Below are 17,349 nucleotides of genomic sequence, written 5' to 3'. Positions count from 1 at the left end.
GGATAATATCCATATTATCATACATACAGGTGTAGGAAGGCTCAACTTCACTGACATAGCCAGACTCACAGAAGCCATACTTTTATCTTTCACAAAAGATATCAGCCTTGAGGTTTCCAGACAAGCAGGTCCATCTGCCCTTTCCATGCAGTGATACATCAGGTCTCTCATGTTCTGCGGTTACTCTCCTTTGGGGTGGTGAGCCCATACTACTGTGTACGTTCAGTAGGTTTCTCCTGCCCTCCTTTGCCCTTCAAGTTTAAAGAAAGATATACTTTACATTTCTGCTTCCCTTATGGAAACCCCTAATCAGAGAGGAATGGAGATATATCTTCCCTTCTCGCCCCTCAGTGTCCAGAGTCATCAACAGGTTGTTCCAGTGCTACTTTCTCTTCCAGTGTGATCTGACAGTTTAACCCATACGCTGTTAAGTTTGCAGTGGTTAGTTCTGCTAGCAGGGATAGCAAAGAACTGCCACTTCCCCAGTTCATTTTCATGTTCCTAATTATGACTCAGTGAAGCCAGCTTTGACCTGCTGTGTATCAATAAGCATTTAAGTCTGCATCCCTATTTCTAAACCAGTGGACCCACTTAATTTATGCTCTTTATCAACTGAAGACCAACTGCTGACCAAGACAACCCAAAGTCCTTCTAGACAGAAGGGAATTTATCTCTTTCTATTTCATGTTGTTCCCTTTCCAACCTCATTCAGTCACTTACAAACTACTTCTCAGCTCTGCCACCCTCACCTCCAATTGCTCAGTTCAAGCAGTAGTTGCAGTTTTCCCTTTGTTTCTGTGGTTGCACTATTTTACAGGGAAAACTGCAACTACTGCTCAAATCTCATGAGCAGCTGGAAAGTGAATTTTAACTTCTGTATTAATTCAATTCAAACACTACCCAACTAAATAGCCTGTGTTTCGTGGGACTGTAGGAACCAATAAAGCTATTCATTTGAGGACGTTCTGAAAGCTTTTACTTTTCCATTCAAAGTGAAATGGTGTCAGAAAGTAAAGAATAAAGCTGTCATGGAATAAAGAAATCCTACACTGAAGCAAGGTTTTCAGCTTTCCTGAAAATAGGCAAACCTGTTTGTGGAAGGGTATGTAAAGGCAGAGTCTCTGCTCCCTTAGCAGTATCTGATCAAGGACCTTTCCAATATCAAAGGGCATAGCAAATACAGGGGGATTATGTATCACTTATTGATATAATTGTCCTGTTTTAAATGGACGGGGATTGCAAGTATCTGTTGAGGGGAAGCACATGGGGGAGAGTGAGAGATGCTGGGGTGGTTCACTTAGGAATTGACAAGTGGAGTAAGACAGAAACTAAAGGGCAAGACTGGGCTGGACCCTGTGTTCACCACCAGAACAATACATGTAATAGACTACATAGCCCTGCTGCGGGCAGCAACCCTGTAGGCATGGTAAGGTGGGGACAAGGAAGCTATACCAGACCTCTATCATTCCAAGATTGTCTTTTCCCTCCAGAATCCAATACAGGGACTAGGGGGTAAGACCAAGTTGGCCTCTGTACTCACCAGCAAGATACACCTGCTATGGGTAGCAACCCCATGGGCATGGTAGATTGGATTAAAAGCCATACCAGACCTCTGTGACTCCCTTTTCTTTCACCCAACCAATCCATGCCACCAATTCCACCAATCATTCTGCTTAAGGAAAACCTGAGGTTTTTGTTCCCACTGTTCTCATCCACATCAATAGGTACTATTATGACTAATCCAAGATTAAATTTTGACTCAAGAGAAGATAAAAATTGTTTGAGCCAAGCAGTCATTCTGTTGAATTCTGCTGAAAAGGGGGGTTTGTTATGGATGGGTAATGCGATGGTTGGCTCTCACAATTAAGAGATGAATATTATGTGTATGTTAAGAGAAGTTATATAGATGTATAGTTATGTTATTTTGGTATGTTCTCCCCATACTCCTCTTTCCCTTCCCCCTTGTATCATTGTCAGTGGTTGGAGCATTTGGGAGGAGGGCAGGCTTGTTACCAGGAGGTGAGGCATGGCAACACCTGACCTCCAGCCAAGGGGTAAGAAAGTGATCCCCACCGATCATGGCAGAGGAGCTGACTGACAGACTTTGGCAGGGGCCAAGGGTATAAAAGGCAGAGCATCCATGTTGGAGATGAGCATGTGGCGGTTTAGTTCCATGCTCCCAGAGCTGCAATTTTTTCTTATTCAGTCTTTTGTTGTATTTAGTTAAGGTTTAATAAAGCTTTGAAATTTTAAAAGTGAGCATTGTTTCTCACAGAGAACAAATAATTATTACGAAGTGCAAGCAGAAGAGAATGACCATGCAGATATATTTTTAACTTCTTTCCCTGTATATCTGATCAAGGTAACAAAATGTCAAGACAATCCTAGAAACCCTTAAGTAAATTTGAGAAATACTGGACCTACAGCTCCAGTCACACCATATAATATAAATGAAATACAAAACTTTGACTTCAAAGAGTTTTTTCATATGCCATTACACTGAAATATCCCAGCGCCACTGCTTAAAGAAATAAAAATGCAATCCCAATCACACGCTCTGATAGTTCATTGTTCTTTTATATTAATATTTATTCATTTAATACATTATTTAAATGAACCTCAGAATTATTTGGATTACAGTCTGGAATGAGAGCTCTTTATAGAGCTACTGATTGCTCTGATATACAAGGACTGGAAGAAAATTTACTTCAACATTAACTCAAGTCTATGAAAGAGATCTAAACATCTAAGTCAGTTTTGCCAAGAAATTAACAACTTTTCATAAATGAAATCATAGAGCTGTACATGAAGTAGAAGACTATTTGAAAAGCCTAACTGCAGATCAACACTATCAATCCAGCTGTTAATGTATTTGTATGTGCATAATTAAAAAGTTTACAAAAATAATGAATATACCTCAAGTATCTCTTCATCCAGTTCACATCAGGCATCAGATTACAGAGGGTTCTTCTTCAGGTAATCACATAAAATTTATACAGCATACTTTATATTCTAAAGGCAGTCAACAGGAAATCAAAGTACCATGTATAGTGGTACTTCTATATTACATCTATCTTTAATATGAATCAAGAAAGGTAAATTTTCCTAACACAAGAGGTCAATTACCTGCTTTCCCTTCAATTGTAACAGCATAGAAATGGTATGGAACCTGGAAAGACTGGGAAAAGCTATTCTGGTTGATTCCAGATTTTAAAAAAGCCAAGCACACCACAGAACATCACGCTGAAATTTTAAAAAGTTAGAGAAACATAAGCAGCAATCTGATGTCCAAATTCTGCAACTCTACACAGTATAGCCAGCTGTCTATTGCCAGAAAGAAGTATCTTATAAAGAACTAACTTCTGTTCATCTCTGTCCTTTCAGAAACTAAGCTTGAACAAAAACCTAGGAAAGCTTTTGAAAAAGGCCTAAGTGTCGGTGTTTAAAAGAACCAAAAGTAAGTCTGCTATCATCACCTAATTCACAAGAAAAATGAAGCTCCTGTCAAAGGAAGAGTATCACCAAAGGGATTAGCAGTAATTATGAAGGGTGTCTTGAACAATGAATGAAAAGGAGTTCAGTGTTGTCAGAAAACAAGGTTTTTTAGGAGATGAAAAGTTTATTTATAAACTGCCAACATTTAACAAAAACAATATTACACTATTTTCCATTTTCTACAGAAATACAATAACTTACAAGTGATGCTTAGTCCATTTTGTCACTAATACATAAAAAAAACAAGTCTGCTAATAAATAAGTGAAAAAAAAAATTTTACCAACCACCAACACTAAAATTGTACCTGTAAATTTTGGAAGATATCTGCATAGAATAGTTAAAACTGTAAGGGTGCTCTTTTTTATTTTGTAAGTAATTTTGTACTACTAGGATATGCAAAAATTTAATTAACATGCAATACAAAATATTTGAGATAAACAAGGTAAAACTCAAGTGCGCACAACTGGAAAACAGTGCTAAGATGCCCTTCTATGTTTCTAGCTAGACATCAGGAAAATACTTATATACTTTATATGGTGGAATTTCTAATTCCCTTCACAGCAAAACCAGATTTATAACCATGAAATCTGTATCCGGCCAGGCTTCACTGAAGAAGGACTAAAGGTGTGGCAAAAGTTATCCAGTACTAGGTAACAACAGATAATTGAAGAATATTATGTAGATGTGTTTTACAAAATAGATTAGCTGTTAGCTAGTGATAAGCATTTGTGAGATGCAAGGATGATAAATGTGCAGTTGTTGACCATAAATATCGTAGCATGCCTGGAGAAGAGCAACACTCAGGCCATCCACTGTTTATTAAGACATTCCTGTTCAATATTGCATCAGTTATCACACAGCACTTGAAACCTCACCAGTCATCCCTAAATATCTTGCACAAACCTCGAGTACTGGTATCTATTTGCTACTGATATTAGCAATACTTCCAAAACTAAAGTGTTATCCTGGTTTGCACACAGGTATATTGTATAAAAGTTTTTACCACTAGAAAATGTGAAAAATCATGGAGGCAGGGGAGAGAATGGGGAGTTTTGAGCTGGGACAGGAGGTGGGGGAAGGAGAAAGAGAGAAGGAGAGGAGAGAATAGAAGGGGAAAAAAAACAGAGGGGAAAAGGAAGCTTTCTTAGCTACTGATACCCTGTAGTACCCTTAGTTTTTCTCTAGCTGCCCTTTTAAACCTATACCATTCTATAACTTCATTGGCTCCTTTTCCACAGTGCTAACAACTATATACACTAACTGGTTATTTTTTTATTGAAGCCATAAATACAACCATTTGTGAAAGACGAACAAATCCCTTGCAATTCATTACATGAAGTATGTCATGGCTATACGGTAGGGGCTGACACTCTCTCCACAGCATGGCCTGAGATCTGAAGCTAATGAAGTTGGTGGGAATTTTGAAACTCATTTCAATAAATGTCAAAATAAAGCATTCAGATCACAAACAAATAACCAGATCCTGCAAATTACTTCTATAGAATGACCATTCTAAATAAGGGTTTATGACTTGCTCCTTTCTGAAGAAATGAAGACCCAAATTAAGTAAGCCAAGATTGCTCATATCAACTATAGGCTTCCTTACATATTCTTTCTACCCAGCAGTTGTAAAAGCAAATGAGAAAAAAAAAAAAATAACAGAAGAAGTATATGAGAGAAGCTTTTTTAAGCTTTGCATTTAGGATGATGAGCAATACTTTCAGTAACGCCCTTTGATTTCTGGTGCTCATTTTAGAACACTTGGAATAAATCACATTGTTTAACAGGAAACAGGAAAGGTGCTAGAATTTTCCACTAAAACTGCTTCCTTTAAGGAAAGCTCTCAGATCCAGCAATTCAAAATCAGAAGACACTCAAAGTGAAGAGTGATTCTGAAAATATTTTATGTGATTTATTTTTACAAAAAGAATGTGAGAAAAATACTGAAAACAAAGTACCAAAAAGACTATTTGTTGTTTGCATTTAAATACCAATTTAAATCACTAGTTACACTTTTTTCAGTCTCCTGTGATGCTGAAGTACTCATCCAAAACCTGCCTGTCCATTTCCTTTCTGGAGGACTCATGAAAAGTAATCCCCTAGGTATTGTCTGAGCACCCCCAAATTTTCTCAGCTTGAAAGACCTTACGAACTCTTTCACAGTCTCAAATACTCTCTACAAGCACTTGGAATAAACACCACCACTAATAATTTGGTTGGTGTGTGCGGGCATTTGCCCAAGTATCATGATAATCAGGCAGATTAAGACAGAGAGGGGAAGCAATAAATCCCACTGCTTTCAGCAGGCACTCACCCTGCTGGACTCAGACTCAGGACAGGTTATCCATGGAGGAGTCTGTCAGCAGACAGCCAAATGCGGGTGATTTCTGCAGTGTTCACAGGACATAAACACAGTTCCACCATCCATCCAGTCACACATACATGCACACTTATTGTGTGAGAATAAATATAGATAATTTATTCACAGATAAATTCTCTACTGATTACAAAAAAAAAATTAAAAAAAAAAAAAATCCCCATCTGACAGGAATTCATCCTATGACAAAGTAAGACCAGTGAAAAACAAACTTAACGCTTTACATTCACTATCCTGTAGAACACTTTCCAGTGTTTTACTGTCCTAATTTCAGTCTTTCTGCTACAAAATTTATGATTTACCTAATTTATCTTGGAAATCTACATAAAATTTACAATGGTCACAACTGTGCATCTGAGATTTTTCATAGAAAAAATATTGCAAAATATTATGCTGAAAACTAGTTGTATATCCCCTAATAAGAAAGCTATGAGAATTAAATATTTTTGCACATATCTTGATAAAATAAACATTTCCCTACATAGAATAGTACTTCGATGAACATGATAGTGTTACAAAATTAGAGTTTATTGGCTCACTTGAGCACTGTAGTGCTGTCACTACCTTTTATCTTAATGCTACTTAAAAACATTTAAGACATCTATTAGTTTGATTATATGAAAGTAATGAGATTATATGAAGTGTGGTCCCAAGCAGTTTTCAGGATGACTACCCAGTTTTAAATGTAGCCATTTCAAAAAAGAAAAACTGGTACAAAAGGGAATGAACACAGTAGGTATAGCTTGCTTTCTAAAAACAAATTTTGGTACCTCGTATCATTTATGTAATTTTTTTTAACAACAGGTTAAAAAAACAACATTCTTTTTATCTACTCATTACATGCAGCCATTCAGGAAATCTTAACATATTAATGATGTACCAATTTCATCACTTTATTCACAATGAAGAGACAGGTGTACCTCATCCAAGAAAAGCTCTTTGTTTAACTGTAATTATATTCCATCCAGAAACCTGCTCATGAAGAAAATATGCACCTCACTGTGGGTTCTCCCCACCTCTGTCTATACGGTAGGATGTACAGCAGGTTCCAGATGGTGCAGATAAAGATGTTCAACAAACCAGACTTTTCAGTTAAAAGTTCTGTTTTCCAGAATAACTCTGTTGCATGTAAGAATTTGACAGCCATCAAAAAATATTTAGCACTCAGAATCCTAACAAAAGGTTTTAAAATATTCAATCTACGACCTATGGTGCATCAACACAGATGATTACTACAACATACTTTGAGATGCTAACTACTCTACCGAATACTACTAGGAAACTCAGAGAATAAATCCAACAACTGCCAAGACCTTCCTGTAAGATTGCAACAGCAATTCAAGATGCAGAGTAACAGTATGAAGCAGATAAAATGGTGAGGTCTACTGTACATTACTGGGTATAGAATCAACATATTGCAGTGTCAGGTAGATTATAAAATACTATGGTAGACAAAAAAAAAAAAAAGCCAGTTATTACATGTTTAGCTTTTTTTTTCTTTTTAATCAATAATTATAAACTGTAAAAATGCACCCTAATTCACTACAATAGACTATGCCCTGAGAAGTAACATTACACACCAAGCAAAAGCCGTTAGGAAGTGTCAGGTCTGCAGTTCAAAAGTGTAATATATGGAATTCCCTCCATTTTTCAGCAATAGAGTTGCTTCTTCAGAGAAGAGACTAATGAAAATTTATGCTATTTCTAGTTTTTCCAACTTTAACTACAAGATCTTTCTTTTTTACCTTTCTCCTTCAAACTCTCCCTGGAAAACTTGGTAAATATTGATAAAGCTCTTGCTTTTCACATCTGAAAGAGGATATAGGCCTAGCATGAGGTTCTGAAATAACTGAGTCCGATGAACTCCACTTAAGGACATCAGTCAAAGTACTTTTTGGGAGGTAGTCAGAGTTACTCAAACACAAAATTAGGCCACCTCACCAATGCTTTGCTACATTCTTCTTTGCTGGTTGGAAGAACAGAGAAGAGGCTGAGAAGAAACATACCTCTGAGTGCACAGGGAAAAAATTACAGACAGGGACACTGAACTTCCTTTGAAACTAACTTGAATGTTAAATACATTTGACAATTGGTGAGTTACACCCTTTTCTTTGTATCTGACACTGAGAAAACAGTAAGATCTAATTATACATATCTCTCATCACCCACTGAGTGCAAAGATGCATTTAAAAGTGACATCTACATTTCAGTGTCAGTTCACTGCTTTTTCCAAAATTGCTCTATAATATACAATTCAGCAGTTGTGGGTTTTTCTTCCCACATTTTAAGTGCAATGGTTCACCTACTAGATTTGAAAAAAAAAAAACAAAAAAACACAACAACAACAACAAAAAACCACTCTCCCCTTACAGAAGGCAAAACAAAACTAAGCAAACAACAACTTGTCCAAAAATTTAATCATCAAATCTCTAAAGGCTCACAACTTAAATTATTCTCTGGTACTCACATTTTGTTCAGTGTATTATATGTTTTTGAAAAAGAATGCTTTTTGAGTCTGGTTATGCAGACAAACCTCTCCAAAACCCTTTGTTTCTGTTCATCAGTATTATACAGTACTGTTTTAAAAAGTCATTAACTATCTACTTAGGAAAAAAAAATAAATCACTCCCATCCATAAAGTCTAGCTACACATTCTAATTAAGCAGCACTAGAACAAAACTGGAAATGCCAGAAATTTTGATTATAAGACAAAAATATAAGCTTTCTCACTATATTATCACTTTGCTTATTTGTCTTAAAACAAATTACATACAAGGTAATTAATCAAATAGTATAAATTCACAAGTTACTTTATCCCCTATTTAAATGACACATGAATTTTGTTGTATAAAGAATATGTAAGCAGTCAATAAAATACAAATATGTAGACATGAGTACATTAAGAATATTAATCAGAGCAGCTGCAACAATGCATTCCAATAACTTCATACAAGTTTGTTATTGTAGCTATCTTTAATGCTGCATGTTTCTCCAGTGACTGTAACACACAAGACAAACAAAATGCCAGTGAAATAACAGTTACTGTATTTAGCAGCTGAGAATTTACCACTTAAAAACATGATTCCTTCTATTCCAAATTCTGTAGTTTCAAATTACATTTGTTCCTCGAAACCCTTTGTTTCTAGTACTAACAAATTTCTACAAAGACTAATCCAGTGAACAAAAATAATCAATTCAAATGACACATACTACAGCAGGACACAAAATTAGGAAGATGCTGAACTTTACATGAAGATGTTTACAGTTGTACAAAGTTTGATTTTACATTTGAAGAAACTTCAGAGTTAGAGCCTTGCATTCTGCAGCTTCTGCTGGACATTTTCTCTGCAGGAATGTTCACTGACTAAATTTTTAGTCTCTGATCTCTGAAACATGAAACAGCTGAAATACCTTATGTAAAGTAGCCGTGCTTGGTATGTTAACTACCAATGACCTAAAGCCACTTTATTTGTTTTTGAACAGTGCCCAAATGGGATTCTGCAGTAACACCAAGTGGTTAGATAGGTATGCTGCAACGATCATAGTTCCAGAACTTCACATCAGTTTTGAGCCTAATGCAGTGTAAGTATTTCTTCAATCATTTCATGCATGAGGCTTCAGAACATTGACAGTTGGAAGCAATTTAGATACTATTTTCCTTTTTCATATAATTTATATTGTTACTATTAAAAAATTAAAGCTTGAATTTAACAACTTACTGTTTGCATTTCCTTCAAACAGAAAGATATGACTTGTTTCAATTTCACTATTTAGTTTTCAGGTCTGCAAACATTTCTAACTATTCTGGATTTAAAAATGAAGGGGAATATTTCCATCAGGTGCAGACTTTAAACACTTATGAGTTATACTACATCAGTGTTTTGCAAAAGTAGCAAGAATATCATCACTTTCTCTGATCAGAGTTCTCAGAACCTTTTCCAAGTACTGAAATTCAATGCAACTCTATTCAGTTACATAGGACCAAATTCTGTTGTCCTACAAGAATGCATTACTTGTGCTGACATGAATAGGAACAACATACATGTATTTGAGGGCACCTGCTTAAATGTTAATGATACTAAGTTCAAATGCACAGAACTTCCACTGTACACCTCTACGAATGTTAACTAAGGCTCCAGATTATAGTCTGGAAGAACTATATAATGAGTTTCACATCAGATTTTAATATTAGTATTCTCTTCTGAAAGCCTCAGTCATTCTAGTGCAAGAAGAGAGAATCTCTTCCATTCCACGGAAGAAATGTTTCAAGAATGGTTCAAGAAATGCTTCTTATCGTGCTCCTATTTCTGAGATTGCTCCTACCACTAATGTTTTCTCATGAACAGGTCATTTTTGTCAAGGTAAGAAGAACACACAAATTCATTACTAAGTAGTCTAGGACCAAGATACCTTGCCCCCTGGACTTCACCGCTGCCAGGTTCATATAGTCATTCGTATAGTCATTAATGGGATACTGTTAATCAAGCTGACCCAGTCTACTATACATACTTTAATGAAACGTCAACATTCAGTAAACATCAGGTCCCGTAGGATGTGTAAAAGTTCTTGCTCAAGTTAAGTTCTTAAGTTCTTAAGACTCCCATCTGTACTTCAACCTCCTCAAGCCAATCCCACACTTCCTTCAGACAACAATTATAGTCTTCTGCTATTATAACTATCAACCAAACCACCACAGCATCCCACAGCACCTCAAAGCTAATGACCATGTCATTATAATATCCACACCTATGGAGAGGCAGGGGTGGATGCCCTCTGACACAAAGCTTTGACATGGAGATGCTCAAGCTTAGATCAGTCTTATCTATGTACTGTAAACAGAAGAGTGTACATTTAGAAATGTCACTGTTAGCTACTTGGTGCCTGAAATGAATCATGAACATACTATCAAAGACTGGAGGTGGTCTGTTTTCATCTTGAAATGCAAGAGTAAACTTCATTCATCAAACTACTTAGAAGTGCAGGAACTTCACATTTTGAGTGCTTTTTTGATTCAAAGTGACACTGTTTGGGAAGGCTACATGTGTTTTTTCCTCCCTCATAGTTTCTCTCTCTGCCCAACGGAAACAGCATCTTGAAACTTATGGTCAAGAGGCATTTGCGGCAGGAGATAAATAAAGCAATTACGGCAAGGACACTAACTTGAAAATCTAATCCCCCCAGAGAATCGTCTGCTTTTCAAAGAGGCAATGTTGCCATTGTATAGACTTCCACAGTTGCAGAATGTTTCCCCTGGGTCTGTGGACCAGCACAACTCTACTAGTGTAAAAAAATCCCTTTTACAGACAAGTTCTAAGGAAATGACAAAATACACCATTCATATTTGATTTCAAATTCCCTTAAAATTTACAGTTATGTAAACAGAGATGTATGGTTGGAGTAGAGTTCTTCCTTAAGAGTAAAAAAGGAACAAGCGAAAAAACAACCAAAGAATGAAGCTCTTCAAAAGAACAAAAGGGAATACAAAAAGTCACAAAAAGTCACAAAAAGTGACCTTGCTGTCACTTTTATTTTCAACTGTACAGCCTCAGAAATGAGTTGGAAGAGGTACTTTGTACTCCATCCAATATTGGACTTGTAGGGTCTTGGTTAAGTACAAGTTACCAATGTGTGATTTAGCAGGCTGAGAATCTGTGATGTAAACAGGACATAAGAAATGTATATCAAGTGTGATTAATCCTGGACTGTTGAGATTAAATAAATAAATAAACACTGAGTAAGAAATGAAGGTAAAGTAGTCTGTTTTAAGAAAACTATTTCCAAATACAGCCAAATACAGCTCTGACTGTATGTGAACGTGTGTTTGAACAATTTTCTGCCACATTTTCCTATATCTGCTTATCAAGATTTCAACCTTATACCTTCCTATCAAGCTAACATGGCAATCAGTAAGCAAGCAGAAACCCAGTTAAAACAGTAATAGGCACGATAGGTCTAAAACTGTTACTGGAGCCTTCAAAAAGAAATACTGTATTCTGGTGTCCTACCAAAGACTGCTACACAAAAATAATAGCACTCACCAAAATATACTCTGGATCCAATAAGCATCCAATAAGCATGATGCTATACAGGAACAAACAGGGAACAGATTTAGCCGACATTGACAGTTTCTCACATTCTTTTTTCAGACACTCTGTTTCACAAGCATTTCAAACTTTTTTTCTTTGACCTAATTTTTTTTTTTTTTTTTTAAGTCAAATGATTCAGAGTCCACCTTAATGAATGTAGAAGTTAAAAAAAAAGAAAATGTCACAGTATGAAGCTGGTAAGAGTGATTTCTTTAACAGATTAAATAACAAACTGCATTTGCTTAATAAAAACATATGCCAGTTCTTTAATAAAGTGACAGACTTCTACTCTGAAATTTAGCTTTAGGACTGACCATCATAAGAGAAAGAAACACAGAGCTAGTTAGCACTTGCAACCAAGACATGCATTTGTGTCTGAAAAGAGAATATTGCACTAAGAGAAGAACCCTGAAACACTTCCTTCACTGACCTAGAAAAGTAACTAACCATTTTCTATAAGCAGTAGCAAACCTGGCTTGATCCACATCCCTACAAGTTGATAACACTTTATCAACAAACCGGTACTCCATTTCTGGACCAAGAGAGTCCTGCACAGGAGCACGTTTCAGGCGTTTTGTTTCTTGGGTATAGGCTTGTTTGCTGCTGGATTCATTCAAACCATCAACATCCATAGCTTGTGCCATGTGACCCGTTGCAGGACTGTGATGGGAATTACTCAGACTTTCATCACTGCTGTCCACAGATGACAACACCGCACTCACGAGAGGAAGTTTGTTGCTTAAGTGCTGTTGAAGGTAGAATACACACCTTCTTCAAACGAGAAGAAAAAAAACAAAAAACAAAGTCATGGACTGAAAATAAACAGCTGTTGCTGCTGAACTGTTTCAATTCACGTGACATCCCACCAGATTTCCCTCACAGACACAAAATCTGCTGTCTCTGCACATGCTGTACTAGAAAGGACTCCACATCACTTTTGCAAATCTACTGTTACCTAGACAGGAAACTGAATCCAGCTAGTAAACAAAACATTTTCTGCAGCCAATCTTCTGTATACATATTGTTCATTTTTTGTTGTTTAAACATTGAAAGTGTGAGGAGGCTCATTAAGATCATCTTGTGTCTCCTGCACAAATTATATGGACAAGTGGAGCTTACACCGCAAGACATTTAAGCCGATTCAAATTTCCCACACAATTGTTATGATTATGCTCTTGAACATCTTCTAAAGGCTTAAATACATAGCAGATTAAAAATCTTTTATTGAGTGGTGCTTCCTAAAACCAGAAAAATTTGTTTGGAAGTATCATGTGAAGAATCATCCACAAATCAGAAAAAATCTCTTTTGACCAAGTACTCTTACCTATGACACCACAAGGTTTCATGCCCCGGGTAATTATCAATCAGCTCACTGCAGAGTTCCATCTCTTCATCCAAACGGCGGGGGAGATCCAAGCTTTGCTCCTCTGCACAGGCAGCTTCTGTTCCTGCACTCTCTTCCTCCTTCTGAAGACTAGTGTTTTGCTCATTTACCATTTGATTTTGTACCAGTATGTTATTGTCAGTCACTGTTCTGCGTATCAAGGAATTGAGTAAGAACTGGCGGTAATGAAATCCACTATGGTCCGAGACATGCATGGATACCCAATATTTAGTGGATGAAAGTTCATCGAGGAGAACCTGAAACAAAAAAACCAGGGACAGTTATCAACCAGCGTAAAGGACAAACTTACCACTATGGCTTCTGTATTAAGGTAACCTCTTTGGTGATTTCAGCCACTGTGATAATGATTTAAGAATACACAGAAAAATGAACTATCACTGAGCCTTTTCTACTGTGTGCTGAAAAACAACTTGGCAACCCTGCAGAATACAATATTTAATACTTCCTCCAAACTCCGAAAAGGCAGGTTTTTCAGAAACCTGCCCACAAGCTGAGTGGGAAAAATCCCCAAACCACTTCTGTTAAGAAATAAGCAGTGCTTTAAGAATCTCAGAATGGTTAGTAATAAATACTATTTAGAGGTGGCAAAAACTACATTGCTATTAGCTTTAAGTATTTTACTTTTTTACCCAGTGGACTGTGGGGGTCAGAAGGTAGGTGAGTTGCTTGAAAGGAAAAAAATCTAATTTATACCTTCATTTTCCATGAGAGAATGTCAACCATAACATTATGTTTTAAGTCCTAGAGCTGTAAAATACAAAAGTACTTGTCCATAATAAGGTTGCTTGATTTTACTACTAAAGAACCCCTAGAAAGGCTTTCAGAACAACTTTAGTAAATACTTAAATGGCCAGTTGTAGCTGTGTTTTTAAAACTGCTGTATCCTGGGAATTGTCTCTTAATTCTGAGTGCTTTTAAAGCTTCAAAATTCATTTCTGGAGAGAAATGGCAAGTTTGGCTCCCAGACAAAGCTTTTACTTTACTTTGCTTTCTTGTTAGAGCCAGTGGTTTGTTTTTATTCACAGGCCTTAACCTCTTTCCTCACACTGCTTCTCCTCTGGAGCTTAAACTATCCAAAGAGATCAAAACTTTTCCTTTTCTGTTCACTTCTAAAGACTTTTGAAAGTAATCTTGATAATTTTATGGTATACTCTTAACTTCTTAGGAAAGAAGGAGTTTCTTCTACATAAACTTGCTAATGCCATTCAAATTCTGCAAACAAAACTGAATAAACTGGATTTTCTATATTGAAAGACAATAATGTTTTTGACTGTCTAGTGTAAGAAAGAAGAAACATCTATATCCTGTGAAAAAATCTTCCTACTGGGCCAAAACTTTAGCATTTTAAATCTTTTTCCAAGAGCTTGAGCTGAGATTCAGTCTGCAGTAGCATTAGGATTATCAAACCAAAGGAAAAGGAATAACCAAAATCCTATTACACAGCCTACCTCTTGAAATCCTCCAAAGCAGGTCAACAGCTTTGTTAATGATAAACCTGTTTTGAGAAGGCATATTTAAATGATAATACAACATAAAATTTATGTCTTTGGGCCTCTGTTTCCTTGTACACTTCAAACTACAGACAAAGTTTGTATTAGAGCAGAAATACAGCCCTAAATAATCCAGGTACTCCTTAATTTCAGGCAACCTTGCAAGAATTAAATGGCCGTAGAATCAGTGACTATTTTATCTGCCAATTTTTTTGCAAGGTTCCAGTCCTGCATCTTGTTGAAATTTATAGTACTTTTCAGGTATTCAAACACAGAAATTGCTGAAGGTGGAGCACAAGACACCAAGCAAGTAAACAGCCTCTAAAGAATGGTACGGATGGGGTGAGAAAAGCCAAAGCAAAGCTGGAACAGGACTTAGCAAAAGGTGCAAAGAGGACAAGAAAACGTAAGAATTTATTCACTGTTGTATTATACCTTGACAGTGAGCTTTGCCAAATGCTGTAAAACCCAGATGCGATGGGACCAAGCATTGTAGTTGCTTGGATATCTCCCAGCAGCCTCAGAGCAGACATTCATTTCCTCCTGCACCAGTCGGTGAATTCTCTCCACAGGTGCTGCTCCCAAGTTTCCTTTAGTTGCAAGGCTGGGCAAGGAGTTTTCCTGAATTAGTTGTTGCAGCACCCATCGCCTGGTTAAATGATGTAAAGTGTTAATGGTGAGAGAGCAATTTTAAGAGAAAAAAATGGTTCGTCATTTGCATAAATCGAATCTTTCCAATATTTCCATTCTCTGAACTACACTGTAGCTAGGTAATGAGTAATTAACAACCATCTGAATGCCTGCCACGCTAAAAGCTATGACACATCGATCACACCCCAACACTGCTATCAGTTTGCTCACTCTAAGTGATCATGGCTAGTTACAGTATAATAAAATAAAACAAGGAAACAGCAAATTTACGAAAGGGTGCAAACTATGTGTGCATGTAATTTTTAATGGGATTCTCTTTCAAAGTCTCGCATAGCACTAAAATGAAGTAGCCAAAGTGTGATAGAATGATTTAATAAAAAATTAACTCTGCTTAGTATCTTTTACATCTGACAGTGCTGCACACCACAATTCAAGTTAGTTGCTGTATATCACCAGCAGTAGCAAAGTCCAAAAGACATATGGTTTCAAAGGCTATAGGTATAAGTAAAACAAATTTTTTACTTATGAATTACACATATTTGATTTCATGTGTCTGAGGTAAGTACGGATTCCTGGATGTTTTGGTTTTTTAATTTTACTTTGGACAAAGTTTTAGTAGTATTTTTAGAGGCAACCTCAATACTCCATCTGCAGCCCCAACACAAAGATGTGTAAATTTCCACAGAACAACCCATGTCAATGGAATTGTAATGGTCCAATGTGGAATGCTCTGGAGAAATGGACACCCTCTGGTGTGCAACACAGAGGTTATCCTGTTTTGTATGCACTCACATCAGTTCCAAAACCATTGAATTCCTGCTTTCAAAGGTGCCAACATTTCTTTTAACTCCAGGTTAAAAGCAATCAATAAAATAAAAGTAATAAATTCACTTTCTTGAAAGAGAGAATTCTATTTTGCAAGCCATATTTAAAATTATGTATCTAGATATACACATATAAAATAGCTAAGTTAACCATGTATTAAAAAAAAATTACTCATCTGCTTTCTCTCTCATTTGAAGACATAATATGCTTGTTTACTTGTGGGCTTTATGTACATTGTATCTTTTTCACTCAGTTATCAAAAAAGGACAAAGACTGAAAGACAATATTAAAGATAAGAATGCAATTTTAAACTATGTTTCTAAACAGAAAATTACAAGCAGTGTATGAACACTTTCTTCCTACACACTGTTTGTTTTAAATAAAGGTGTACAGCTAAGCAAATCATGCTCTGTTGTATAATAGTATTTTATGAAATGTGGTAATTGTGAAGATTTAACTTTTAATTTTTAAAAATGTTTTTGATCCAAACATCACCTTTTAGTATTTTTTTTACTTCAGTCCACAGCTATGCAAGAAATGGAAAATTCAAAAATAGTCTAGGCAAAAAAATGCAAATGGGCATAGACACTCTTAAACAAAAGATATGTATTATTTCATTAACATCATCTTCTGAGTAAAACCATAAAGACAAATTATTTTGACTCTGTAATTATTTCAGTTTCTTAAAATAAGCATGTTTTATGAAACAAGGAAATCTGATAAATTATATGTGCAGAAGAGGGTGAAAAATACAGACTTTACGGTCTCTGTGGCTACAGCATCCAAAACCCCACAAAATTAAATTAGAGCTACTTTCTAGACAGTGCAATCACAACCTCAGAAGATTTAAAATATATTTCTGGAACTTGATGAGTATCATGGAATTATTTTGTTTTTCTGAAAAATTTCCTCCAATTAATTTGGAGTCACTTTGAATACTGCATGTTCTTATTGCTCTCACAATTCCTGGAATTACTACAAACAAATGAAGGATTCATAAGTGACAACTGCACAATAAA

At 36.2% G+C, this 17,349-nt stretch overlaps 1 protein-coding gene across 1 annotated transcript in view; it reads right to left on the bottom strand.

Moving 5' to 3' along the window:
* Positions 1 to 2,624: 2,624 nt before the first annotated feature.
* The window catches only part of PTAR1 (protein prenyltransferase alpha subunit repeat containing 1), a 33,385-nt gene continuing 18,660 nt past the window's right edge, over positions 2,625 to 17,349 (bottom strand). The window contains exons 5-7 of the mRNA XM_005532881.3: positions 15,290 to 15,503; positions 13,284 to 13,600; positions 2,625 to 12,730 (exon numbers count right to left, since the gene is read on the bottom strand). Of these exons, the coding sequence (XP_005532938.1) occupies positions 12,382 to 12,730; positions 13,284 to 13,600; positions 15,290 to 15,503 (880 nt within the window). The 3' untranslated portion in view covers positions 2,625 to 12,381. The remainder of the gene's footprint in view (positions 12,731 to 13,283; positions 13,601 to 15,289; positions 15,504 to 17,349) is intronic.

This window comes from Pseudopodoces humilis, chromosome 4, assembly GCF_049639895.1.
Source record: "Pseudopodoces humilis isolate 2021_Gansu_Grassland_sample_001 chromosome 4, ASM4963989v1, whole genome shotgun sequence".
Lineage (NCBI taxonomy): Eukaryota > Metazoa > Chordata > Aves > Passeriformes > Paridae > Pseudopodoces > Pseudopodoces humilis.
Note: the sequence above shows the minus strand (reverse complement) of the source record. Positions and strands in the feature narration are given on the sequence as shown.